This window comes from Callorhinus ursinus, unplaced genomic scaffold, assembly GCF_003265705.2.
Source record: "Callorhinus ursinus isolate GAN/ISIS: 27379988/994484 unplaced genomic scaffold, GSC_fseal_2.0 scaffold44, whole genome shotgun sequence".
NCBI classification, from domain to species: Eukaryota; Metazoa; Chordata; class Mammalia; order Carnivora; family Otariidae; genus Callorhinus; species Callorhinus ursinus.
Genome location: NW_027397106.1, coordinates 939,997 through 967,697, shown reverse-complemented (window position 1 = coordinate 967,697; position 27,701 = coordinate 939,997). Strand labels below are relative to the sequence as shown.

The 27,701-nt window shown below is 42.3% G+C and overlaps 1 protein-coding gene across 1 annotated transcript in view; it reads left to right on the top strand.

The window, feature by feature from the left end:
- The first annotated feature begins 1,747 nt into the window (after positions 1-1,747).
- NCKAP1L (NCK associated protein 1 like) overlaps positions 1,748-27,701 on the top strand; it is a 41,332-nt gene continuing 15,378 nt past the window's right edge. Inside the window, exons 1-22 of the mRNA XM_025883472.2 lie at positions 1,748-1,906; positions 2,955-3,065; positions 3,995-4,087; positions 10,475-10,531; positions 11,025-11,167; positions 12,110-12,200; positions 12,291-12,428; positions 13,251-13,299; positions 13,398-13,554; positions 16,273-16,329; positions 16,595-16,691; positions 17,241-17,350; positions 17,512-17,644; positions 18,052-18,133; positions 18,315-18,373; positions 18,784-18,929; positions 20,062-20,194; positions 20,480-20,599; positions 22,678-22,823; positions 23,122-23,253; positions 24,693-24,911; positions 26,896-27,026. Of these exons, the coding sequence (XP_025739257.1) occupies positions 1,805-1,906; positions 2,955-3,065; positions 3,995-4,087; positions 10,475-10,531; positions 11,025-11,167; positions 12,110-12,200; positions 12,291-12,428; positions 13,251-13,299; positions 13,398-13,554; positions 16,273-16,329; positions 16,595-16,691; positions 17,241-17,350; positions 17,512-17,644; positions 18,052-18,133; positions 18,315-18,373; positions 18,784-18,929; positions 20,062-20,194; positions 20,480-20,599; positions 22,678-22,823; positions 23,122-23,253; positions 24,693-24,911; positions 26,896-27,026 (2,506 nt within the window). The 5' untranslated portion in view covers positions 1,748-1,804. The remainder of the gene's footprint in view (positions 1,907-2,954; positions 3,066-3,994; positions 4,088-10,474; positions 10,532-11,024; positions 11,168-12,109; positions 12,201-12,290; positions 12,429-13,250; positions 13,300-13,397; positions 13,555-16,272; positions 16,330-16,594; positions 16,692-17,240; positions 17,351-17,511; positions 17,645-18,051; positions 18,134-18,314; positions 18,374-18,783; positions 18,930-20,061; positions 20,195-20,479; positions 20,600-22,677; positions 22,824-23,121; positions 23,254-24,692; positions 24,912-26,895; positions 27,027-27,701) is intronic.

Sequence of the window (27,701 nt, the reverse complement as noted above, 5' to 3'; positions counted from 1 at the left end):
GTGTTCCCTCTTTCGCTCTCTGTCAAATAAATAAATAAAATCTTTAAAAAAAATAAAGTCTACTAATAATTTCCTCTTGTTAATCTCAGTTAATTTGATTCTTCATGGGGCTATTTCCCAAGTTAGTCTTTTTTTTTTAAGATTTTATTTATTTATTTGACTGAGAGAGATATAGCAAGAGAGGGAACACAAGCAGGGGGAATGGGAGAGGGAGAAGCAGGCTTCCCGCCGAGCAGGTAGCCCGATGCAGGGCTCGATCCCAGGACCCTGGGACCATGACCTGAGCCTAAGGCAGACACTTAATGGCTGAGCCACCCAGGTGCCCCTTCGCAAGTTAGTCTTGATAATTCAACAAATAAATCAGCATATTTACTGAGTGGTTACTGGGTCCAAGAGATTAGTGTTTCTCAACATGTACCCGACAGAACATTTGTCTTAAAACCTTCCAGGGTACTTACAAATGCAGATTTCTAGGCCCAACTGCAGACTTCCTAATCCTGAATCTCAGGGGATAGGGATTGATCTCAATTTCCTAAGCATCTTTAAGAAGGTGGACTAGAGGGGTGCCTGGTGGTTCAGTCAGTTAAGTGTCTGCCTTCCGCTCAGGCTCAGGTCATGATCTCAGGGTCCTGGGATTGAGCCCCACATCTGGCTCCCTGCTCAGCGGGGAGTCTGCTTCTCCCTCTCCCTCTGCCCCCCTCCCTCCTGTTCGTGCTCTCTCTCTCAAATTAAAAAAAAAAATCTTAAAAAAAAGAACTATTGTACTAGAGCTGTGGTTCTCAAACTTGAGAAGGCATTGGCATTACCTGGAAGGCTTTTGGAAACAGAGTGCTGGACCCTACCCCAGAGTTTTGGAGTTAGTCGGTCTGGGGTGGGTCCTGAGAATTTGCATGTCTAACAAGTTTCAAGGTGATGCTGATATGACTACACTTTAAGAATCACTGTACTAGGGCACCTGGGTGGCTCAGATGGTTAAGCGTCTGCCTTCAGCTCAGGTCATGATCCCAGGGTCCTGGGATTGAGTCCCGCATCGGGCTTCCTGCTAGGTGGGGAGCCTGCTTCTCCCTCTGTCTCTGCCTCTCTCTCTCTCTCTCTCTCTCTGGCTCTCATGAATAAATAAAAAAAAAAGAATCACTGTACTAGAGTATTATGAAAGATATAAAAAATATTAGATACAATTCCTATCATTAGGGGCTTATGATGTAGTAGGGGGAAATAAGATATATACCTAAAAATATAGTGAAGAATATGGTGTTCTGTATAATATTTGACACTAGATGGGGTAATGAGGAAGAGTTGGGATTTAATCTGGGCCCTAAAAGATGGCTAGACCTAAGGTTCAGCTGAGAATAACAGACATTCTTGATGGGGATATATAAAAGAGGAAGTAGTATAAAGGTGTATGGGAGTGGGGAGGGTCGATCCTTTTTTGTCTGGTGTTGAGCTTTTTATAGGACACTGGTGAAGGGTTAAGGCCAAAAAGGTTGGTACCAGACTGTGGGAGAGCCTTGAGAGCCTGTCCCTCTCCCCTGCCTCCACCCGCTTTTCAGTCTTACCAAAAGTGCTGCACTGCTAGAAAGAGGAAATGTCTCCTGCTGAGTGTGCAAGAGGAAGCACAAGAAGATTCTGAAGGTCTGTGAGCCGTAATGACTACTTTCACATGAGCCAATTGTAGAGGCAACAGGAAGACCAGCGCACCAACCAGGCTGGGTCCCTCCGCCCAGGGGGTGTCACCACCCAAGCTGAAAGTGTTTGGGGAGATTAGACATTGCTGTCCGGATACTCCTCTCTCTTGGTGGCCATCATGTCTTTGACCTCTGCCTACCAGCATAAATTAGCCGAGAAGCTCACTATCCTGAATGATCGAGGTCAGGGGGTTCTCATCCGCATGTATAACATCAAGAAGGTAAGCATGAGCAACTGGACTTGTACCACTTATTCCAGCAAGAGTAGAACAGGGGACCCTGAGGCCGGCAGTTCCAGGGGTTAGACTCCCTCTTCTTTCCTCGCTGGTTTTAACTGGCCTTCAGTCACTCGGATTACATAGGCCAGCCAGTGCTGGGAGGCAGAAGGGGAGGCTTTTTCTAGGTATGAATCTTACCCCAGTGAGAGTGTCTGGTATACGGGGTATACGGGGGTAGGAAATAATTTTGTTCTGAGTCACTTGAATAAAGGTCTGGGGTCTAGAATTCTGGGTCTCATTGTTTATTGCTGATCCCCCATACTCTGAATATATCCAAAGTGGAGTCTATGGCAAAAACTTTCCCATGGAAGTACTTCCCTCCAAGGAAAAAGTAGATATGATATTTCAATAAAATATGGGTAGATGCCTTCTGAGGTACTCAGTGTCTGAGAGTTCATGCTGCAATTGTGTGTGTGTGCTTAGGATAGGAACTGTGGAATTGAGAGATGCTGGGGACAAGATCAGGCTAGGGGGTGAGGGGCTGGGCCTAGGGAAGTGAAGAGATAAAGATGGGCAAGAGTGGGGAGTTTTTGAAAGAGAAAACAGGGAGAGGGAACTTTTGCGTATTTTATAATAAAACAAATCACCAGGAACATGGTTTCTCTGACCCCACGTCCCCCACAAACACTCTTTGGGATGAGATACTTACATATGGACATTGTGACACACTTACCCGTGAAGTCTAACCCCCAAGCAGCTGCTTTTCTCCTTCCGGCTTCAGCTGAGGGGTGGGGAAAGAGCTTCCTCTTTGTACTGGGGCTGAGCAGACACTGAACTCCTCTTGGTAAGACAAGATACCCAGGTTGTTCAGCTCTACTGATAGTTGGCTTCATGCCCTGAAGCTTGTTTCTCATCTACTGTTATGCTTTTGTAATGAATTCCCAGATTCCCTTTCCATAAGAGAGACTGTGTGTAAATGAATGCAGCAGGAAGAAGTATGTTTGGAGTGGTGGGAGAAAGGGTTAAAATATAGTGTGTTTTACTGGTGCAGACTTGTTCAGACCCCAAATCCAAACCACCTTTCTTACTGGAAAAGTCCATGGAATCTTCTCTCAAGTACATCAACAAGAAATTTCCCAACATAGATGTCCGAAACAGCACGGTGAGAACATGGTCCCCCCTGCCCCTTTCTCTGAAATAACTTTACACTTGTGTGGCTTAAGCTCTCCTCTTTTGACTGCCTTTCTTTGAAGTTGGCAAGGGATGGAGTAGCCTTCTTTTAGTTTTCCTGGGCTCAGTCACAGAGCTTCAGGTTCTTGTAGTCTTGAGAATTCTGAGATAAGATGGGATTCTCACAGGGTAGGTTAGAATAAAGCATTGCCCCTTTCTCCATTGCAAGATTCACAAGAACACCTTGTCCTTGTAGAGGAAGACAGTTTGATCAACCCAGCAGGGTGAATATATTTTCTGCTGTTCCTGTTTCCAACTTAGTGTTTCCTTGCTAATTATCTTAGTTATGCATCTCATGAACCATCCCTTACTTCTCCCCTATTAAATGTTAGCCCTAGATTTCTTACCATTGTACCTGTAGCATCTTCTCACTCTGCCTCTTTTGACTTTAGTATAAATGGTAAGCTTCCTTGATTGAAAGGGATCTTGAAATTTCCTCTCATTTAGCATTCTGTATCTAGTCAGGATCACATGCATCATTCTTTCTAGAGAATCTCCTCTGTTTAAGACCTTCAGAGTATTGGATATTTTCCAACTTTGCCAGTGTATTTCAAGCCTCTTCAAGACGTTTTAGGTAGGAGTGCTTGGATGGCTCAGTCGGTTGAGTGTCTGCTTTTCGCTGGGGTCTTGATCCCAGGTCCTGGGATTGAGCCCCACATCAGTCTCCCTGCTCAGGAGGGAGCCTCCTTCTCCCTCTCCCTCTGCCATTTCCCCTGCTTGTGCTCTCTCTCTTTCAAATAAATAAATGAAATCTTAAAAAAAAAAGAATGTTTTAGGTATAACTCCTATTCTTCTTGGGTTACTTTGATCAATTGTCTTCTTATTTTGTGTTTTAAAATTTTTGTTTTGTGTTTCTCTCAGCAACATTTAGGACCAGTACATCGGGAAAAATCTGAGATAATTAGATTTCTCACCAACTACTACCAGTCATTTGTGGATGTCATGGAATTTCGGGTGAGCTCTCCCAGCCCAGGTCCCCAATGTAGGCATTATCTGTCAGAGGTTATTCCTTCTTTAGTAGATGTTCATTTTTTAAAAAAGATTCTATTTACATATTTAGCCCATGAGTGGGGGGAGGGGCAGAGGAAGAGGGAGAGAGAGAATCTCAAGCAGGAGCCCAATGTGGGACTCCATCTCACGACCCTGAGATTATGACTTGAGCTGAAATCAAGAGTCGGATGCTTAACCAACTGAGCCACTCAGATGCCCCTAGTTGATGTTCATTTATGTTGCAAGTTACACAATAGTGTCTGATATAATTATATTTCATTTAAAAGGATACGTAGGCTTATACACATAGTATGTACATAGGAAAGACTTGGAACATTTTACATGAAACTGTTAGAAATAACTACCTTTGGGGTGAATTATGATCAGCTTTAATTTATTAAACTATACTTTTTTTAAGATTTTTATTTATTTATTTGACAGAGAGAAAGACAACGAGAGAGGGAACACAAGCAGGGGGAGTGTGAGAGGGAGAAGCAGGCTTCCCATGGAGCAGGGAGCCTGATGCGGGGCTTGATCCCAGGACCTTGGGATCACGACCTGAGCCAAAGGCAGACGCTCAATGACTGAGCCACCCAGGTGCCCCTAAACTATACATTTTTAAGTATTATTAAGTATTCATGTATTTTAAGTATGATTCCCTAATATTTTATTACAAATCTACTGAAAAATTTCAGGAGTATTACAATGAATATTCTTCTACTCTTCTCCTGGAGTTCCTAATCATTAGTATTTTGTCATGTTTGCTTATCTTTATTTTTTTCCTGAACCATTTGAGTTAGTTGCAGATATTATGACATTTCCCTTCCTAAATACTTTAGCATATATCTAAGAACAAGAATATTTTCTTACATAACCCTAAAGCAATTATCTCACTCAGGAAATGTAACATTGTTACAATATTATTAGTTTTAATGTATAGCCCATGTTCGCATTCTCATGGATAATACATTGAATACATTGTCATGTCTCTGTAGTCTTTAGAATAGTTCCCAGCCTTTTTTTTTTTTTTTTTTGGCTTTTATGACACTGACCTTTTTGAAGAGTCCAAACTAGTTATTTTTCAGAATATTCCTCAGTTTGGATTTGTATGATTTGTTAATTGTCTGGTTGTAATATTTGGTAGCAATACTATATAGTGATATTTTTATTTGAGTTTTAAATAAGGAGCAGGAACTATTTTTGTAAATGTAAACCAACTGTAAGAATTATTTGGCATTAATGTTTTTGAAGGGCAAATTGATAATGTGTTTCAAAAGTCTTAAAAACACATGCTTTTTAATGTATCAATTTTACTTCTAGAAATTATTTTTTTTTAAAGATTTTATTTATTTATTTGACAGAGAGAGACACAGCGAGAGAGGGAACACAAGCAGAGGGAGTGGGAGAGGGAGAAGCAGGCTTCCCGCGGAGCAGGGAGCCCGATGCGGGGCTCGATCCCAGGACCCCGGGATCATGACCTGAGCCGAAGGCAGATGCTTAACGACCGAGCCACCCAGGCGCCCCTGTAGAAATTATTCTTAAGGAAACAATCAGAAGTGCAAAGTTATATAAAAGAATGTACTCTTGGGGTGCCTGGGTGACTCAGTCGGTTAAGCATCTGCCTTCGGCTCAGTTCATGATCCTGGGGTCCTGGGATCAAGCCCCTTGTTGGGCTCCCTGCTCCGCGGGAAGCCTGCTTTGGGCGCCCTGTGTCTACCCAAGGGGGCTAATCCAAGCCACTCAACACACAATGAAGAGAGAAGTGGGGCCAAGGAAAACTGTAAAATCTGAAGGAGGGTCAAGTCAGAAGTTATTAATCTTGGAATTGAGAGTAGTGGTTAGGAAGAAGGTAGGCACTGGTGGGGGTGGTTAAAAGAATGCTGGATGCCGGGGCGCCTGGGTGGCTCAGTCGGTTAAGCGGCTGCCTTCGGCTCCGGTCATGATCCCAGGGTCCTGGGATCGAGCCCCATGTCCGGCTCCCTGCTCAGCAGAGAGCCTGCTTCTCCCTCTCCCTCTGCCTGCCACTCTGCCTACTTGTGCTCTCTCTCTCTCTGTCAAATAAATAAATAAAATCTTAAAAAAAAAAAAAGAAAAGAAAAATACCAATCTATAAAAAAAGAATGCTGGATGCCTATAAAGAAGCCTCTCACTAGGAAAGGTTGGAGTCCAAAGGGGATTTTAGGACACTGCTGGTTGCTGCACTGGTAAAGTTCGGAGCCCAGGGTGTATGGTATGGCTCATTTAGGGCAAGAGGGATAATAGAGACACTGAGGTGTTGTGCATTGTAAGGTAGATAGGCTCTGAATCAGACAGACCTGGTTTCAAATCTCAGCTTAAACACTTACCAGATGTAAGACTTTAGACAAGAATACCAGTTTCTTTATCTATAAAATGGGGAAATAAGATTTACTATGTGAGGTATTTGTGAGAATTAAATGAGATAATGCATGGGAAACATCTAGCTTAGTGTTGAGCATATAGTAAGCTTAGAAGGCCAACAAATGTTAATTCCATTCTCTTCTGATTCTTACCTTTAAGAGGATAAGACTTATGTAGTGACATTGTGTGAGTGGCTGAAAGCAAACCTCAGCTAAAACCTGTGGGAATTGGGTTGCAAGAAGGGGTTGTAGAAAGGCCCTCCCAGTAACTGAAGTCACATAGAGCTAGACAGGTTCAGAAGTCATGTAGTATAGAGGGGAAAATCATGGGCTCCATGTTCTAATTCTGGTACAATCCCTTACTAGTTTTTGATCATGCGTAAGTATCTTAACTGCTCCTAGCTTTAGTTTCTCCATGAGTTAATTTAGATAAGGCCTTTTGGGGAAGATAATATGGAAACATTTTTTCCCCATTTTAAAAAATTTGACAAATATATACACCTATGTAACAACCACCACAGTGACAGTATAGAAAATTACCACTGGGTGCCTGGGTGGCTCAGGCAGTTAAGCATCTGCCTTCGGCTCAGGTCATGATCCTGGGGTCCTGGGATGGAGCCCCACATCGGGCTCCCTGCTGAGCAGGGAGCCTGCTTCTCCCTCTGCCTCTCTCTGTCTCTCATGAATAAATAAATAAAATCTTAAAAAAAAATTTCCATCACCCCCAAATGTTCTCTGAGCCTTTTTTCCCCCAGTCAATCCCTGCCTCCCCAAACCCTGGTCCTAGGCAACCATTTTTTTTTTTTTTTAAAGATTTTATTTATTTGACAGAGAGAGACACAGTGAGAGAGGGAACACAAGCAGGGGAAGTGGGAGAGGGAGAAGCAGGCTTCCTGCTTCCCGTAGGCAACCATTAATGTGCTTTCTAGATTAGAATTTTCTTCTCTGGGGTGCCTGGGTGGCTCAGTCGGTTAAGCGGCTGCCTTCGGCTCAGGTCATGATCCCAGGGTCCTGGGATTGAGCCCCGCATCGGGCTCCCTGCTCGGCAGAGAGCCTGCTTCTCCCTCTCCCTCTGTCTGCTGCTCTGCCTACTTGTGCTCTCTCTCTATCTCTGTTACATAAATAAAAATCTTAAAAAAAAAAAATAGAATTTTCTTCTCTTTTCTAGAGGTTCATATAATTAGAATTTATACAGTATGCATTCCTTTATGTCTGGCTTCTTTCGCTCAGTATAATGTTTTTGAGATTTTATCTATGCTGTTTCATGTAACTACAATTCAATTCCTATGTTTTTAAAAAGATTTTATTTATTTCTTAGAGAGAGAGAGACCACAAAAGGGGTAGGGTCAGAGGGAGAAGCAGACTCCCCGCTAAGCAGGGAGCCTGATGGGGGACTCGATCCTGGGACTCAGGGATCATGACCTGAGCCAAAGGAAGTCACTTAACCAACTGAGCCACCCAGGCACCCTCATTTCCTATTTTTGTTGAGTACTATTCCATTGTATGGATACAATTTACCCATTTACCTGTTGATGGACATTTGGGTTGTGTCCATTATGCATATTTTTGGCCATTATGCACAAGATGCTATACACATTTGAGTATAAATCATTGTGGGAATGTATTTTTCATTTCACTTGGGTAAATAATTTAGAAGTTGAATTGCTAAATCAAATGGTATGTATGTGTTTAATTTTATAGGAAACTGCCAAACTTTTCGCCAAAGTCATTGTTCCATTTTCTCTTCTTGACAGCAATATGTTAGTATTCCAGTTGTTCCCCATTTTCATCAGCACTTACTATTATCAGACTTAACTTTTAGCCATTCTCATGGGTATATGATGGTATCTTGTTTTAATTTGCATTTCCCTGACAACTAATCTTCTTGAACATCTTTTCATTTACTTATTGGCCATTTGTATAAAGATCTGCTCAAGTCTTTGGCAACGTATTTTTTTCTTTAAATTTTTTATTGTTATGTTAATCACCATACATTACATCATTAGTTTTTTTTCCTGTCATTATTTATTTATTTATTTAATTTAATTTTTAAAAATAATTTTTATTGTTATGTTAATCACCATACATTACATCATTAGTTTTTGATGTAGTGTTCCATGATTCATTGTTTGTGTATAACACCCCGTGCTCCATGCAGAACATGGCAACGTATTTTTAAAATAAAAATATATATACTTTTTGATCTAGCAGTTCCGCTTTTGTAAAAATGAAAGTACCAATATGGCAGGAATAGGGAACAAAGGATAGGCCAGGAATTGGGAAAAAAGCAAACGTCCATTAGTGAGAAAAAGGCTGAATGAATTGGCCATACCATGGGCTATTATGTGGCCATTAAAAAGAAGGGCTTTAGTGTTCTACCAGATGACTTGGAGGACTTTCAGCAGGTAAGGTTGAATGAGAAAAGCAATATGGCAAGAAGAGTACAATATTATCTCAATTTTGTAACACAAATGATGATCAAAAAACCTGTCTCTCTAGCTCTTTCTTTTTTCCCCCCTCTATCTGAATAGAATTGTATAAATAGGGATAAAATTAAGAAAGGCCATACTGGGTTGTTAAACTGGTTTACCTGGGGGTTGGTACAGGATGGAGGGTGGGTGCTAATGTCGGGGGGAGGGAGGTATCCACAATAAAACCGCATATTTATTTAGGTAAAATTATGTATGAAAAGAAAAAAATCCCTATCACGCTGGAATGAGGGTTAAAGGAAGTATATACAAATGACCTAGTAAGTATTTAGCACATAGTAGGTGGTCAGTAAATAGAAACACATAGAAAGTTGGGTAGTATTCCCACTTGTTAATGATTAATTTCTGAGAGCAGGAGATGGAATCCAAGAACAAACTTTGGGATTCATCAATAAAAATGGGCCTGATTTCTGGTATCTTAGAAAGAGCCTGTAAGGATGCAGAGAAAGGGGAACCCTCTTACACTGCTGATGGAAATGCAAGCCGGTACAGCCACTCTGGAAAACAGTATGGAGGTTCCGCAAAAAGTTAAAAATAGAGCTACCCTACGACCCAGCAATTGTACTATTGGGTATTTACCCCAAAGATACAAATGTAGTGACCTGAAGGGGCACCTACACTCCAATGTTTATAGCAACAATGTCCACAATAGCCAAACTATGGAAAGAGCCCAGATGTCCATCGACAGATGAATGGAGAAAGAAGATGTGGGATATATACACAGTGGACTATTACTCAGCAATCAAAAAAAAAAAAAGAAAGAAAGAAAATGAAATCTTGCCATTTGCAATGATGTAGATAGAACTAGAAGGTATTATGCTAAGCAAAATAAGTCAATTAGAGAAAGACAATTATCATAGGATTTCACTCATATGTGGAATTTAAGAAACAAAACAGAGGAGCATAGAGGAAGGGAGGGAAAAATAAAACAAGATGAAACCAGAGAGGGAGACAAACCATAAGAGACTCTTAACCATAGGAAACAAACTGAGGGTTGCTGGAGGGGAGGGGGGTAGGGGGATGGGGTAACTGGGTGATGAGCTTTAAGGAAGGCATGTGATGTAATGAGCATGGGATGTTATATACAACTGATGAATCGCTGAACTCTACTTCTGAAACTAATAATGCACTATATGTTAATTATTGAATTTAAATAAAATAAAAAGAGCCTATCAGATGATCTTCATTTTATAATCTTTTTTTGTGGAGGAAGGGGACACTGGGATGATAAAATCAGAGAGAGTGTGCATAATATAGCAGTGACTTGTGCCTTTGGAAACATGAGCATATTGTAGAGTAAGCTTGATAGAGGTCCACTGCTGGCTTTCTGAGAAGGAACTCCCTCTATTCAGCAATGTTTCCCTTGTGTTATTTGGTGGCTGTCTGGGACCTATAAGGGAGAGAAACTTTCCCTTAAAATTCTGGTAGTACATGTCATCTTCTCTTTATCCTTTATTCATTCTCATTTCCAATTCTACCCCCAGGATCATGTATATGAACTCCTCAACACCATTGATGCCTGCCAGTGCCATTTTGATATTGTAAGATTCTTTGTAATTCTCTTCTATCCTCAGAGCCATTGAAAAGTTCTTGGTTGGGACAGTGTGGGTTGGGAACTGGAGGAATGGCTATTCCTTCAGGATTATGATATAATATAATATATAATATAATATATAACAATATACTGTATTATTCATTCTAGGACTGTAATTCTTTTATATCAAGTGCTAAAGTTAAAGTATATATGTGTTAAGTAAATCAGAAGTATGATTTAACATAAAAATTATACAAAAATGTTCTTATTGCACCTCTTCTAACCTCCAGATGCTACCATATCTCCTGGCCTTTTTGTACCTTGAGCTCACTTTTAAACCCTGACTGTTGTTCCAATGGTCTCCTTCTGAATTTTCCATCCTGCCAGTCTTCCTTCTAAAGCGACCCTTTCAAAGTCTGTTTGGCACTATCTATAATGGTTGTTGAAATGGCGATTAATTGACCTTGCTATTCTTGGGTTCTTATGTATTTTCCTTGTAGAATCTCAACTTTGACTTCACTCGGAGTTACCTGGACTTGATTGTGACTTACACCTCAGTTATTTTACTTCTGTCACGGATTGAGGACCGCCGAGTCCTCATCGGCATGTACAACTGTGCCCATGAGATGCTGCATGGGCACGGGTGAGTGAAGGGGATATAGGAAATGAAGAATCTCACACATGGTGGTATGAAGTACAAGGTGGATGCAAAGGAAATAGAAGCCATGTTTTCTCATTTGAGAACCTGTAATCTGCATGATGATCCAGGCAAAATAAAAACACTTTAAATACTTATAATGGCATACACATCAACAAGTATACTGCACTTTTACATATAGTTAACTCTTGAATATCTGCTAGTGGATTATCCAATTTGCATTGTGTCTGATCAGTTTTTAATCCTGGGCTGGCTTCCATGGTGCTTTTCAGGTTATTGTAAAAGGAAACGAAAGTTTTTTTTTAAGTATTGGTAAGAATAATATTAGCAAGGTAAAGCCATTAGAGGTAAGTAATGTACAATAATACATTTGAAGCCAAATATAAATGGATTTTGGATTATCTGAAATTCTGTGCCCCTCCATTAGTGCAAATAATAAAAGTATTTAAGGGCTGAAAAAATAAAGACCAGAGGGATCAGAGGAGGCTGTGACACATTGTTCTATGTATGATGTGTATTCCCATGTGTCTACATGAATACCTAGGCACATGCCTTACCCATTAGCTTTGAATGTATATATATCTTTTTGGGTTGTATACAAATTTGGGTCTAGGCATATCACTAGAATTATGACTAATCAACATGAATTCATAGAGTACCTAACATGTGTTCAACACCATTTTGGGTGCTTACAAGGAAGAAACTTTCATGGACCTGCCCCAAATTATGTAGTTCTGTCTAATAGCTTAACGCACCAGGGCCTGGAATGGGTTATCTATATATGTAATTCACAGTTCAGTATAGATATCTTTGGAGGTGGAGGGGAATGCCAGCCTATGCACATGTCTTTATCCTACATGCAAACACGAGAGTTTACATCATGGTTAAGGGAGACCTGTAACTCTTCTTGCCTATGCTTTCTTCCAGTGACCCCAGTTTTGCCCGTCTGGGGCAGATGGTCTTAGAGTATGACCACCCTCTGAAGAAGCTGACAGAGGAGTTTGGGCCTCACACAAAGGCAAGTTCCCTGAGCGAGTGGGGAATTCCTGCAGCGGAAGTATATCATCCTCATCATTGACACTAAGGATTCATTTGTTTCTCCCCCCAGGCTGTGAGTGAAGCCCTCCTCTCTTTGCATTTCCTTTTCGTCCGGAGGAACCAGGGGGCTGAGCAGTGGCGCAGTGCCCAGCTGCTGAGTCTCATCAGCACCCCCCCAGCCATGATCAACCCTGCTAATTCAGACACAGTATGTTCCCTTCTCCTCTTGTCAGTGATGGCATTCTCTTTGCCAAGGCCATCTCTGTAGAGAGTGCTTCTTTCAGGAAATAGCATCTCTAAGAGTGCTTTAAGCCTCTTCTAGGATGTGCATCTAAGTTGATCACCTCTTGTAGCTAAAACTCATGGTTGGGTTGGAGCTTTTGTTTGGACCAGGATTAGTGTGTGCTTGCCCATAGAAAGAATTTAATAACTAATCATAGAATGAATGGGTAGATGAAACTGAGTCATTAGACACTATTCAGCCTAGCAGGAACTTGAACATAGGTGTCAATTAACACATATTTTTGTTCAATTACTATGGGCCCAACATCCATGCTTAAAGAACTTAGAGTCTTGTAAGGGAATATATGCCATATAGTCATAAAAATATAAGGGATGGTACAAGATGAATGAGAAATGCCAAATGAGTGATTTCCACTTTAAGTGGTAAAAGAATCCGAAGGAGGGAGAAATCATGAGAATGTTTTGAGTATTTGAAAATGCAAATTTTCTGAACTATTGAAGAGAAGTTATATTAAACCTTTTATTTGTCCTGACTTCCAGCCCAACCTCCTCTTCCTTTTCTCAACTGCATTTGTTTTTCCTCAGCCCACTTCTGGTTGCCTCACCTCTATTATTGGCAGGTTCCCCAACTACTGGCTTATCACAGTGCCCTGATCCAGTCTGGTAAAATAAAAGTTGGTTTTGGCACTTAAATTCCAGCTTGACTGCCCTTGTCTTGACGGCCTTAGTCTTTAGGGGGAGACCAAGTTCAGTAACGGCTTGACCGTCTCTGCCTCCCTTCTCACAGATGGCCTGTGAGTACCTGTCTGTGGAAGTGATGGAGCGCTGGATTATCAGTAAGTTTTGTGGGATGAGGTGGGAATCGATGAAGCAGCAATTTACATGGATAGAAAATTCTAAAAGTCTTCCTCTGCACTGTTTCACCCACCTGCAGTTGGGTTTCTTCTTTGTAATGCCTGCCTCAACTCCAATAGCCAGTGCCAGAAGCTGTGGAAGCTGTGTCTGCAGGGCTCCCTGTACATCACCCTCATCCGGGAGGACGTGCTGCAGGTGCACAAGGTCACCGAGGACTTATTTAGCAGTTGGAAAGGGTGAGACACGAGAGCCAGCTGATCTTATTGTGAGAGTTTTTTAGGGGTCTTCAGAAGAGGGAAGACAGAAATCAAGGGAAGAAAGCATTCTTAGGAGAAATGATCGGTTATCTACATTAGATGACATTGACAGGTCAAAGAAAGTAAGGATTGAAAAATGTTCATTGGATTTGGCTATAAAGATGGTCTCAGGGTCTTTCCTGTGGACAACTTCAGTTGAATGCTGAGGTTGAAAGCTGGGTTGTGGTAGGTTTAGAAGCAAATGGGAGATAACAAATTTAATAAGTAAGTCTTTTAAGAAGTTTTTGAAGGGAAGAATAGAGAACTATAAAGAGAAGGAGGTGTTGGATTGAGGAAGGGGTCAAATACCTTCATTATTTTTTATAGTTGTAAACTAAAATCCAAACATGTACAAAATACAAAGTGGAAGTTGACTACTGTCTCATCTCCCAGAATAGTTTGGTGTATATCATCCAGATGCTTGTGTGTATATATAAACATGTAAAGATGTGCATGTATTTTCAACCTTATATAAGCAATTTTTAAAGAGCAGTGGATCCACACTCTACATTATATTCTGCAGTTTGGTTTTTTTCACTTACTCTATTTTGGATATCTGTGCATATCAGTCTATAGAGACTTAATCTTTTTAACAGTTGAATAGTATTCTGTTATGTGGTTGAAACATAATTTATTTACCTAATCCCCTATGATGGACATTTGAACTGTTTCCACTTTAATTTCTTTGTTTTTTATTTGAGGCATAGTTGAGACTGTTTCCTTTTTAAAAAATATCATTACAAACAATGCTATAATGAACATTCTTAGACATATATCTTTGTGAATATTTCTATAAGGTAGATTCTCAGAAGTAGAATTGCTGGGGTAAAGGGTATGCATATTTCAAATTTTATTTTATTTCACTTTAATTTTTAAAAGATTCCATTTATTTATTTGAGAGAGAGAGAGAGAGAGAGAGAGAGAGCAAGGGCACAAGTGGGGGGAGGGACAGAGGGACAAGCAGATTTCCCGCTGAGCAGGGAGCCCAACACAGGCTCCATCCCAGGACCCTGAGATCATGACCTGAGCTGAAGGCAGACGCTTAACCGACTGAGCCATCCAGGTGCCCCCGCATATTTCAAATTCTAATAGCTTCTACCAAACTGCCTTCCAAACAGATGTATTACTATCTACAGTCTATGAAAATACTTATTCCTCATACTCTCAGCAACTGTGTATTATCATAAAAAAATCATTGTCAGAGTTAAGAGAGAGTAAATCTAAGATTAATAATTACAAGTTACGGGGTAGATTTGAGTCTATATCTATATTCATTTCTACATACCTATAAAACTTTCTAATGATTATTGCTTTTAAGGAATGGAAGGCATGTTTGAAGAGGTTCAGTTCCCTATCACTAAGAGCAACAACTAACATGTAAGATTTATAGTGTAGGGAGTTGTTTGGCATAAATGATCTAATTTGATCTTTATGTTACTTATACTCAGGTATAAGTATTAATATATTTTGTTATAGATGAGAAAATGGAGCTCAATCTCAATGTCACTCAGTTAATATGGAATTAGGAAATAATTCCAGATTTTTTGACTCTTAATCCTGTCACTTTCCATCATAGGATATAGAGGTTGAAATAATTATCTCCCAGGAATGCTGTGAAGTTGAATCCTGATTTAATTAAGATACTTTCCAACCCTAAATTTCTTTGATTCTGTGCCAAGTTCAATAAGGGAGTGGTTTGGAGAAGGGAAAAGACAGGTTATGAAGTTTGACTAATGCAGTGGCAACAGTAATGCTGGACAAGAGGAGACAGATATACAGAACACAGGGAGCACACAGAGCCTAAGGTAATGTGGGAGTTTTGAGCATGGATCACTAGTAGAAAAAAAAGAGATATGGTCAGGAGAGTCAAATATTACAGACAAACAGAGCAATGAAAAGGCCATCTGGTGATTCGGCCATTCACATTGACTTTAGAGAGAGTAGTATTTTAGTGTCAAAGGCCTTGTGGGATTCAGGGGTCATTGAAAGGTGAGGAAGTAAAAAGCGTTTAGGTGTCTCTTTGGAGGAGTTTGGTAGTGTGGGAGAATAGGAAAGTTTAGTAGAATGTCAGGGTCAACTGAAGGTCTTTTGGGGATAAGGGAGGGAGGCTTTGAACTCCTGTGTTGGAAGAAGAGGATAAACCAGCCGAGAGGAAAGATTAAAGCGACAAAGAGGTAACTGATAAAGGCAAATTCTAAGAGGAGATGGGTGGGATCCAAGGTAGAGTTGGAGTAACTACTCTTAACTTAAGATCAGGCCCTTTGTCATGTTTATGCTCTGCCTCTTTTATTTCCCTCAAACCTGGAAGAGTACTTCCGTCTGACGGTGTCAAGGCAAGAGCCTTGGGACAGGAGGAGAACTCCAGTCCCAGCTTTGCCACTAAAACCCTATGTAACCCCTGGCTAGTCATTTCTCTTCCCTAGAGATTATTTTCTTCATTTTCAAAACAGTGAAGAGAACTGGGTAATCTCTAAGTTCTGTGAGCCTCTGATTAATAGGCCAGGGGGGAAAGTTGGGTTTGCAAAGATCCTGCTAGTGAGGGCTGCCCCTGCTTACCGTACATAGGCTGTAGTTTGGAATCTCTCAGGACTGGGAAGGTGGGACAAGGCCTCTAATCGGCGGTGTGGCCAACGCTGCTGTGCTCGTGTCAATCCCCAGGTATGGCAAGAGAGTGGCAGACATAAAGGAAAGCAAGGAACATGTAATTGCGAACAGGTAAAGGTGGGGAATGGGCTCTCCAAAGGGGGGTTGGAATAGGAATCCCTCCTTTGTTCTCACCTAAGCCACTCCGGGTCTCTGTACAGCTTTATTGCTTCAACCCAAGAACTTGCTGCTGCCCCACAGTTTCCGTATGTTTTCTTACCGAGTCTAACTGTAGCATTGAATGTCCTTCCTACCTGACATCCCTTCCTAAATGCCTTAGGAGGATTTTTAAGGACAGGAGAGGCATTATTCTCTAGTTTCCACTTTCTTTCCTTAGTGGCCAGTTTCATTGTCAGCGGCGCCAATTTCTGCGGATGGCAGTGAAGGAGCTGGAGAGCGTATTAACTGACGAGCCAGGACTACTGGGTCCCAAGGCAAGAGGAAAGAAGAAATGTTGGCAGGGGCTTGATGACCAATGATAAAAGGCTCTATGTGGGGGGGAGTGACTTGGCTTTCATGGGTTTTTGCATTTCTGAGTCTTTCGTGATCTGTTTGTATATGTATATGCTGATTCCCTTGAATGTTCTCGGAGTACCCTGAAACTTTTTGGATCTCTTTTTTGGGCACCATCAGGGGGTAGTATATCATAGCTATTTGTGTACTTGTCTTATCCTCTATTTGCGTGTGAACTAATTGAAGACAGAGCTTGCTTTTTTTTTTTTTTCCAAACCACATAAATGCCTAGTAAATATTTCTAAGATTTAATAGGGCTGAAAAAGTATCGGCTATGAGCTAATGTCAACATATGTACATGTCTGATTCTGTTTCATATGGTTTTTTGTGGGTCTCTGGGTTTATTTTTGGACACTATTGCTGATGGGGCTACACAATTGTATCTGTATGCGTATTATCATGATAGTTCTCTGTGCTTTGAAATCTGTTTTTCAGGTTGAAAATTCTCATAGACCCTGTCCTCTCCTTAGGCCCTTTATGTTTTCATGGCCCTGTCCTTCATTCGTGATGAGGTCACCTGGCTGGTTCGCCACACAGAAAACGTCACCAAGACAAAGACCCCTGAGGACTATGCTGACTCGTTAGTACTCGACATGGTTAAGAATCTTGACCTTTGATGGATGGGGGAAAGGGACAGAGAGACATCCAATGACCTCAGGAGGTCTCAGTGTCTGCACTGCCTTTGTCTCAGGTGATATTTCTGGTCTCACAATCTCCCTGTTGTCATCCTCGACTTTGCAGGAGCATTGCAGAACTGCTTTTCTTGTTGGAGGAGATTAGGGCTCTGGTCCGAAGACACATCAAAGTGATACAGCAATATCACCTTCAGTACCTGGCTAGATTTGATGCTCTTGTACTCAGTGACATCATTCAAGTAAGTTCAGTTGCCTCTACTTTGGAAATGTCAGGGCAATCCCCAGTCATTTCCCCTTGGGGGCCACCCTGGCTGAATTTCATGCCCTGTAGATTGTGTGTCAAAAAGCCCGATTTTCCTCTCTACATTTGTTAAAAGATGGAAAAAAAAAGACTAATAATCTCCGTAGTCTTTTTTTTTTTTCCTCCTACATGAAGCAACATAAAAATAGAAGAGAAAAATAAAGAGAAATTGGGTGTTAACATGGCAGGGAAACCAGGGAGTTCCCTCCATCTCTTGCTTAGCTCTTTCTGTTTGTGGCGCTTAGCAGTTCTTATACCTTCATGTACTGAGTGAGCCTTGTGGTCCTTGTTTATATCCTGGTGGAACCTCTACCCACTTGATGGCAACTCCAACTTCTCTTTTAGAACCTGTCTGTGTGTCCTGAGGAGGAGTCCATTATAATGTCCTCATTCGTCAGTACTCTCTCTTCCCTGAATCTCAAACAAGGTAATTGGAGGGACGTGGAGGAAGAAAAGTCTATATAAGGGTGAACATCTTTTGTTCTAGAAATACTGATCTCAAGCCAGGGAATAGGACAAGATGACTTTGAAAAGGACCTACCCTTCTGTGGAGTAGGATATAGGGTGCTGTTTTCTTATTTTCTTTTAAACTTCTATTTTTCTTACAGTTGAGAGTGGAGAGAAATTTGAATTCTCTGGTTTGAGGCTGGACTGGTTCCGTCTACAGGTAGGTCTGTTCCTGTTCATGGTTTCCCATTCTGAGGGTTCTTCCTCTGCAACAATCCCTTCTCCTTTTATTTCCTAATCTCTCCTGTATAGAGTGATTCAGCGGTGAAAACTGCTGATTGAGGGGCACCTGGGTGGCTCAGTGGGTTAAGCATCTGCCTGTGGCTCAGGTCGGGCTCCCTGCTCAGTGGGGAGCCTGCTTCTCCCTCTCCCTCTGCCTGCCGCTCCCACGCTTATGCTCTCACTCCCTCTCTCTCCCTCTCTCTATCTCAAATAAATAAATAAAATCTTAAAACAAAATAAAAGAAAATTGCTGATTAGCAGGACAAACCCTAGCCGAACCGTAGCTCCAAGGCAGGCAGTCCTCATTTATCTTGTTCTTCTCCCCCGTTTTTCTGACTCCAACCATAGGCATATACCAGTGTGGCTAAGGCTCCCTTGCACCTGCACGAGAACCCTGACTTAGCCAAGGTGATGAATCTCATTGTCTTTCATTCCCGAATGCTGGACTCAGTAGAGAATATACTGGTGGAAACTTCTGACTTGTCTACTTTCTGGTATGTCCTCATTCAGAGCTCTCTATCATTTGACCTGATCTCTTCCCTGGCCTCTGTGGAGAACAGCAATTCCTTCCTACAGATGGGAAAACCTTTTTTCTTTGATACCTCCTTAGACGCAGATGCTCCAACCCACTCATTCCAGCTTCTACCAACTGATAGGAATTTGAGGATAGTTTCCTTTTGTTTTGGCTTTCTTTAGGATAATTATCTGGGATAATTCACCACTTTGGCTTTTCCCACACTGTTATCTTTGGAACCTTCTTTAGCTTGCTTTTATTCTTGGGACATTGTGATTTAAAAGAGACATAGGAAATGTGGAATTTTAGTAGAGAGAGCTGAAAATAATTGAGAGAGCTGGAGACTAGGGCCTTTGGAGAATGAAACTTAGTTTGTCTTCCTTAGGTATCATTCAGCATTTATCAAGTGACCACTGTTGTACATAACTCTATCATTTGGTAGGTCAAACAAACAACACAAGATGTTGACTCTGCTCTCTGCATTCAGTATTGGTGGGGAGATACAACACTCACATGTGAAAAGGACATCAACATATTAATTGCAAACATAAGAAAGCATATAAAGAGTGCATGATGTTGAGAGGCTATAGGGTTGAGGAAAGATTAGCATCATGGAATTAACCTGAGAAAGTTTTCTGGAGCCTGAGTGGGCAAATTTTGGGAGGGATGTGGATTAATATTACTCAAGGACTTCTAAATTAGGAAGAATGGCCCAGATCACATAGAGGTTCTGAGGGAAGAATAGCAGATTTTGTACAAGGGAAGGGAAGAAGATTAGCACTAAACTGCCATGGGGTCCAGTATAAAAGTCTAAAAGGGTTAAGTTTCTTGGTTTCCTGTTTACCTTAAGAGTGGGGAAATGTGGGGCACTTGGCTGGCTCAGTCGGTAGAGCATATGACTCTTGATCTCAGGTTTATGAGTTCAAGTCCCATGTGGGGCGTAGAGCTTACTTAAAAAAAAAAAAAACCAAACAAACAAGTGTGTGGAAATGGAGGGAGGGGTGAAGATCAATAAATATTTGTTGAAAGAATAGATATTCTTTCCACCTCAAAGGGACCAGCACCTCAACCTTAGAACCTTGGTTCTAAGTCTCCTTCCCCCTTTTCTTCAGCTTCCATCTCCGCACCTTCGAGAAGATGTTTGCTATGACCCTGGAGGAACCTTCCATGTTGCGCTATGCCATCGCTTTCCCCCTGATCTGTGCTCATTTTGTCCACTGCACTCATGAGATGTGCCCAGAGGAGGTGCGTACCCTGGACGCCAAGCCCTGCCATCCTTCTAATCACATCTTATCCTTATTCCCCAAAACACAATTCCAAGTGCTGGTTTTGGTCATAAGAAGGGTACATAGGTATGTGGCACATGTCCCTAAATGTCTCAGCTTGATGTAGAATGTGTCCTCTCTCTGGGTCTGAGTTTCTTCTTCTGTAGAAGGAGTGGTGGCTCAGGCCAGGGATCAGAGCAGATTATGAGGAAGAAGAGGCTGTCTTGGTGATGACAATTTCTTCCTTGCTTCCTCTTTCCCAAAGTACCCCCACCTGAAGAACCATGGCCTTCATCACTGCAACTCCTTCCTGGAAGAGTTGGCCAAGCAGACCAGCAACTGCGTCCTGGAGATCTGTGCTGAACAACGAAACCTGAGCGAGCAGGTAGGCTCAGACTTCTGTCTCTGATTCAGTTTCCTCTGTTTACCTCGTCTTTCTCTCAAACGCCAAGTTCTCTAACCTTTTCTTCCAAGTAGGGCTAGGGCTTTTGTGTACTTGAGTTTATGGCAGGTTTCTTTTCTTTGTGTAATCCTTCAGTCTTTGCTCCCTCAGGACTAGATAGATGTATCTAAAAATACTCTTATTTGAACAGCTGCACACCAGCAAAATCAGTGCTCTCATTTGAAGAGTTCCGAGAGATGAGTTAACTTTCTGATTTCTTTCCCCTCCTCTCTCTGCCCTGTGTACACATAGTTAGGACAGTGCCCGCCCCCCCGACATCACCCATCTTGTCTCACCTTTCTGTCCATCTGCACCCTGATCTGGGGCTCTGTAACCATTTCCAGGCCTCTCCTCTGTGTTTATCCTCAGGGCTGCTTTCTTGTCCTTATCTGGTTGTTTTCCCCTCTCTCCCTTCCCTTGACTGACTCACAGCACCTGGTCACGATGAGCTCAATCTAAATCTCAGAAAATTTGAAAATGAGGAGCTGCTTCTGCTGTTGCCCTGGGGTCTTTTAGGTTTCCTAGACTACCTGCCCTTCCTGGGTTTGAGTCAGGCTTTGTAGCAACTTTGGGAGAAGGATGAGCCAGGATGTGCGTGTGTGTTGTGTATACATATGGACAGTTAATATTATTACTTACATAACCTTTCCATCTTCTCATATGTAAAATGTGGATAAAAATTGTTCCTTTGTAGAGGCATCATAGAGATGAAATGAAGTTGAGTATGTTAAATATTTAGTACACGACTCAATAGATGTTAGCTGCTATATTATTTGGTACTTACTGGCCACTAAGCTCTGTGCTGGGTTTTGGGATGGGCCCCAGAAGGAAGTTATACAATCCCTGCCCTTGGGGAATGTCCTGATTTAAGGGAAAAAGGAATACAAATACATGTTAGAAAGAAATTTAAAAAATGAATGCAAAGAATATAGGCAAACAAGTATGATTATGAGTATACTCATCACTCCATTTGAATACCTACTACATGCAAGGGACACAGTTAAAGAGATTTGCTCAATGCTCTATCAAGGATGACGAAAACATGATATGAGTAATTGTTTTCACACACACCAGAACTTTTGCAACCAAGTGAGTATCGCCCCCTCCAAAGTTATCATTACCAAAAAATAATTGGTGATGTTGCCATTACTAATGGAGTTACGTCTTTTACTACTTTCAGAATCAACCACAGACATTTTGGCACCATTTCAGGGTTGACATATCTTTAGTGTCACATCTTTTAGTGTGACTGTGAAGTAACAAAACCAGTTTTCTCACGGCTCTTATGCTGTTCTGAGAGTAATTCTGAATGGAGAGTTTCCAGACATGCTCTGCACATGCTCAGCAGCATTGGGTTAAATGGAGAGAATTCTAAGATGATTACCTTGAAGGAGATACCGGAATATATAATTCTATCTTACATTTTCTGTGCAGCTGACTGGGCATCTTGGTGAAGAGAAGGAATGCAGAATTGGTGTTTAAACTAACTAGCAAGAAATATGCTATCTTGTAAAAAAAAAAAAAGTGGAAAGACAGTGCTGGTCATGTTGTGAGCTCTGAGTCTCTGGCGGGCTGTGCTAGTATGGGTAGCTGACTCCATGGGACAGAACATGAGGAATTGTAGATGGTTTTTCCATATAAGCAAAAAACAACTGTCTCCTCAGGTTGGAAGATCCAAGAAAGTGCAGTTGAGTGGAGCTCTTAGAACCTATCCTTTTACTTGAATTTTTCCATCAGGACAGACTCTCTCTCAGGATGTGGGTGGGGACTTGATGATCTGATCCATAAAAGACACTGCCATTTTGAGACTTTGAGCCCTAACCTTGAGGGGTATTTAGTGAAAACCAAAAGAAGTGGGTGCAGTTCAAATGGGCCCCCATTAGAGAAAGAGATGCTGGAAGGAAAGAGAGACAGGTAGAAAAATGAAAGAAGAGACATTAGTGGAGGGCCTGTTAGATGGACTTCTTGTCAGTTCTAGGAAGGGATCTCATGTCTCTACTCACTTGTGTTTGTTCCTATAGCTTCTACCTAAGCACTGTGCCACTACCATCAGCAAGGCCAAGAATAAGAAAATCATGAAGCAGAAGCAGACCCCCAGAAAAGGAGAGCCTGAGAGGGACAAGCCAGGAGCTGAGAGTCACCGGAAGAACCGCAGCATTGTCACCAAGTGAGGACCTGGGCCCTTGAGGGCTAGGTGGGCACTCCTCAAAGAAGGGACAGCAGGGAAGAGGGAAGGTGATACAGCAAGAGAACGTGGAGGTGGTGGTGGGGAATGACAGAGAGGGAAAAGCACTCACATGTGAATTTTCTCCTTTGCCTTTGAAGGCAGCATCAGTATGTACTGGTCTGGGTGTCCTAGAAGATGAAAGGGTCTAAGGGTCATGGGCCTGACAAATCCTTCCCAGATATTAGCAGGTAGTGTCAGACCCGTAATCAAGGCTCATTTTACTTTCTCAATTTCCCAGCATGGACAAGCTACACTTAAACTTGACAGAATTGGCACTGACAATGAATCATGTACACAGCTTCTCTGTGTTTGAACACACCATCTTCCCTTCTGAGTATCTCAGCAGCCATCTGGAGGCCAGACTCAACAGGTACCACTCTTTCATTGTCTTCTATGTTAGCCTATGATCGTTCTGAAAGTTGGGTTCTGTTAGATTTATCTGATTCATCTTGGTGGTCATTCTGATACAGTCGATCTGGCATAGGTCTCAAGTATCTTTATTAAAATCCACTAACAAGAAGGGTCCAACACTTCTACAGGTGGTTTTGGGAAACAACCAGAACTGATCACCACTGGCTTAGTAGAGTGAGCGGGACTTTTGCAGTCAGCAGACCTGTGTTGACATCCTGGCCCTCGGCTAAGACCCTGGAACAGGGGTTCTGACTTGTTTAAGCCTTAGTTTCCAACCCTGTAAATAAGGATAATGATATTTACCTTATAATGAGAATTACCTGTAATTGAGAATTGGTACAGAATGAAAGGTAATAAACAGTGAGTTCAAAGTTCCTGCCATAAATAGGTTTTGATAAAATAGATTCCCTTCCTTCTACTGTGCCTCTCTTTCCATTGCCCCTTGAAGTAGGAGGAACATTCCTGATATTGGAATTGAGCATTACAGTCAGCAATTAGGGGAAATGAGGGGAAGAATTATTTTGAATAATCCCCTAGTCTTCTATGTTTTGTTTTGGAATATGTAGTATATTCACTCAAGTTGCCAGGGAAGGCCTGCTTGAAAAAGTGACATTTGAGTAAACTCCTGAAGGAACTGAGGAAGCCAAGTGTGTGACTACCTAGGGAAAGCATTCTAGGTAGAGGAACTAGCCAGTGCAAAGGCTCTGAGGTGGGAGCCTGCCTGGAATGTTCAGAGGATACAGGGGAGGCCAGTAGGGCTGGAGCAGAAGGAGCCAGGGGCAGATGGGTCATATGTGAGGTTAGAGAGTTTGGGGGAGTGGCAGATTGTGTAGGTGTTTCTCTGTCATCGGAAGCACTTTGACTTATTCTGAGTGAGATGGGGGGCCTTGGCAGGGTTTGAGCAGGGCAGGGCAGGAATGATAAATGTACCTACCTTATTGGGTTGCTATGAGATTTATTTTATTTATTTTATTTTTTATTTTTATTTATTTTTTTTTAATTTTTTATTGTTATGTTAATCACCATATATTACATCATTAGTTTTTGGTGCAGTGTCCCATGATTCATTGTTTGTTCTATTTTTTATTTTTTAAAGATTTTATTTATTTATTTATTTGAGAGAGCGAGAGAAAGCACATGGGGGGGGGTCAGAGGGAGAAGTAGACTCCCCGCTGAGCAGGGAGCGCGATGCAGGACTCGATCCTGGGACTCCAGGATCATGACCTGAGCCGAAGGCAGTCGCTCAACCAACTGAGCCACCCAGGCGCCCGGGGTTGCTATGAGATTTAAAGGAGATATTGCATGTAGTTAAATCATAGCACAGTGCCTGGAACACAGTATAAGTGTGCTGTTACCGTGTTTAATATTATGACTATGATTATGATTTTTGTCACCCAGAGCCATTGTGTGGCTGGCTGGCTACAACGCCACAACCCAAGAGATTGCAAGGCCTTCTGAGCTGTTGGCAGGAGTCAAAGCGTATATCAGTTTCATACAGTCACTGGCCCAGTTTGTGGGTGCAGATGTTTCTAGAGTCATCCGCAATGCCCTCCTCCAGCAGACACAGCCCCTGGACTCGTGTGGAGAACAGACGATCACCACTTTCTACACAAATTGGTCAGTGTTGCTTATCCTCTTCCACCGCCTTACCTCTTTGTTAGCCTTTTTTCCTTTGCCAGGTCAGAACTTGGGTCCAGGCATTTTAGTTCCCAGGGTCATAGACCCCCAGAGGCTTGTTTCTGCTTGAGGCCTAGAGCAGTAAGTGGGGGCAAACCCAGATCTGCTTCTGCTCATGGGGGACCTTCCTTGTAACATCCATTCATCTACTCTGTAGCAACTTGACATTTTCCTCCTTTTTTTTTTTTTTAAGATTTATTTATTTATTTCAGAGAGAGAGAGAGTGTGCGGGCGTGCTTTCATGCAAGTGGGGGGAGGGGCAGAGGGAGAGGGGAAGTCCCAAGCAGACTCCCCACTGAGCGCAGAGCCCAATACAGTGTTTGATCCCATGACTTGAGATCATGACCCTGAGATCATGACCTGAGCCGAAATCAAGAGTTGAACGCTTAACCATCTGAGCCACCCAGGTGCCCCTGACCTTTTTCCTCTTTTTTTTTTTTTAAGATTTTATTTATTTATTTGAGAGAGAGAATGAGAGACAGAGAGAGAGCACGCATGAGAGGCAGGAGGGTCAGAGGGAGAAGCAGACTCCCCGCCGAGCAGGGAGCCCGATGCGGGACTCGATCCAGGGACTCCAGGATCATGACCTGAGCTGAAGGCAGTCACTTAACTGACTGAGCCACCCAGGCGCCTGACCTTTTTCCTCTTAATCTCCAGTTTCTACTCTTCCTTTTCTGGATTCTCACTGTTTTAATTTCAAATGCTCTCTCTTCCTGTTTCTAAAGCTCTTTTGTCTCTTTTTGTCCAGCTTCTCTCCCTGAAGACTATTCTGTCTAACACCATATCTCCAGAATACTATCACCTCACCTCTGACATGACCATGTCAAGTCTAGCAGATTGTTTTTAACAGGAAGGAGGACTCCTCTCCAAAACCAGAGGAAGTAGGAATTAGCAATGTTTCCTTAGAGATTTTGAGGATGGAAAGGAGCTGGATTCCTACTTTCCCAAGCCACTGGGTGGCGCTCTTATTCCAATATCAGCTCAGCAGGCGCCAGGCTGCAAAGAACCCCGAGTTGGGGAAAGACTGAGACAAAGTTTGCAAGTAAAAATGCCAACAGGGCCTGTCAGAAGAGGTGAATGGATGTTGTGGGTTAGGTGGAGACTGAGCTGTTAAAGAGGGCATGCTCCTCTGATGGGGGCAGCCACCTCTTACCTCCACCTGATCACTGCCCACTAAAACCTTATTTTTAATGTAAAATCTCCCAGTTTCAAAATTTTGACAACAAATTCAAATTAAAAGAAAAAAAAAACTTACCTTTGATGGCTGGGTTTGGCCCACCCGTGGTTAGCTCGTGACTTCTGTAGGACCTAGGCCCAGAGCTAGTGGCTGGGTGAGTGGCACGGGTTGGCCAAGCCCTCCTTTGCTGATAGTGGCTAGAGGCCAAAGCTTCCCCAGACGTCAGGGGGGAATATCTGGAGATCAAATGACCAGTGTTCACAAGGCTTCTGTCTGTCCAGGAGGTTTGACTTAGGATCTGCTTCCAGAATCCTAGGTTCTCAGTCCAACATTCTCATTGGGGAGGTTGAGGCTAAGTATGTTTCAAAGGACCCCAGTTAGTAGGAATTTCTTGTCTCGTCAGTTTGGGCTTGTCTTAACTGACAGAGAAAGGCCAAGGGTGAGGGGGGGGCAGAGAATAGTTGGAAAAAGAGCAGGGGCTGAGCGAGGGGAGTGCACACTGTTACATTTGACAGCCCAGTGAAATAACCTGCAGATTGGAGGAGAAGCCGAATTACATTACTGCCAGTTGTTTTTGAGCCAATAGCTTGGGGTGTTAATTAGAGTGTTTTACTGTCTTCTTTGAGTCTCTTCTCTGCACCCCAGCCTTTGGCAGAGTTTCTCGTCCTGAGCCCAGTGGTAGTGGTAGGGAGTGATGGAGAAAGGATTGAATGCTAATCTTGTGTGTTTTCTTGGCCAATCCTGTAGGTACCTAGAAAGTCTGCTTAGACAGGCGAGTAGTGGGACCATCATCCTCTCCCCAGCCATGCAGGCCTTCATCAGCCTTCCTAGAGAGGGGGAGCAGAACTTCAGTGCAGAGGAGTTCTCTGACATCTCTGGTGAGTCCAGGGCCTGGTCTCCTTGTCAAGGGGCTGAGCCTTTCCCCTCGGTACTACAGAACTCATCTAAATTCTCCTACCTTCCCAGAGGCTCATTCTGTATGCTCCTCAGCATCTCTGTGAGATTACATGTTAGGAACAATAAAGGGATCCTAAGCGAGGCACAGAATTGAGGAGTGGCCTGGGAGTGGCAGGTGGAGAAGGGGAATGAAGGGAGGTAGGAGCTAGGCAAGGGCACTCAAGTCACTGAAAGGGTTTATTCTTAGAAGGGTGGTGAATATTTTCCATTTCCACACAGAATAAAGAGTGGGACATATAATGAAGGGTAAAGGATAAATGTAAGGAGGACATTCTGATATTTGGAATTATTAAATAGTGGTCTGATGTCATGGCATCTTCTTTCTTAGGGATAAATTTTAGGGCCTTACTTAGCCAGAGCTTGGATTGCTAATGTATAACAATGACGATAAAATAATAGATGACATTCATTGTGGGCTAAGTTCTGAATGGTTCACGTGTATTAATTCCTTTAATCCTCACAATGGCTTTGAGATAGGTACTCTTTTTTTTTTTTTAAAGATTTTATTTATTTATTCATGAGAGACAGAGGAGGAGAGAGAGAGAGGGAGAAAGAGAGAGAGAGAGAAGCAGAGGGAGAAGCAGGCTCCCAAGGAG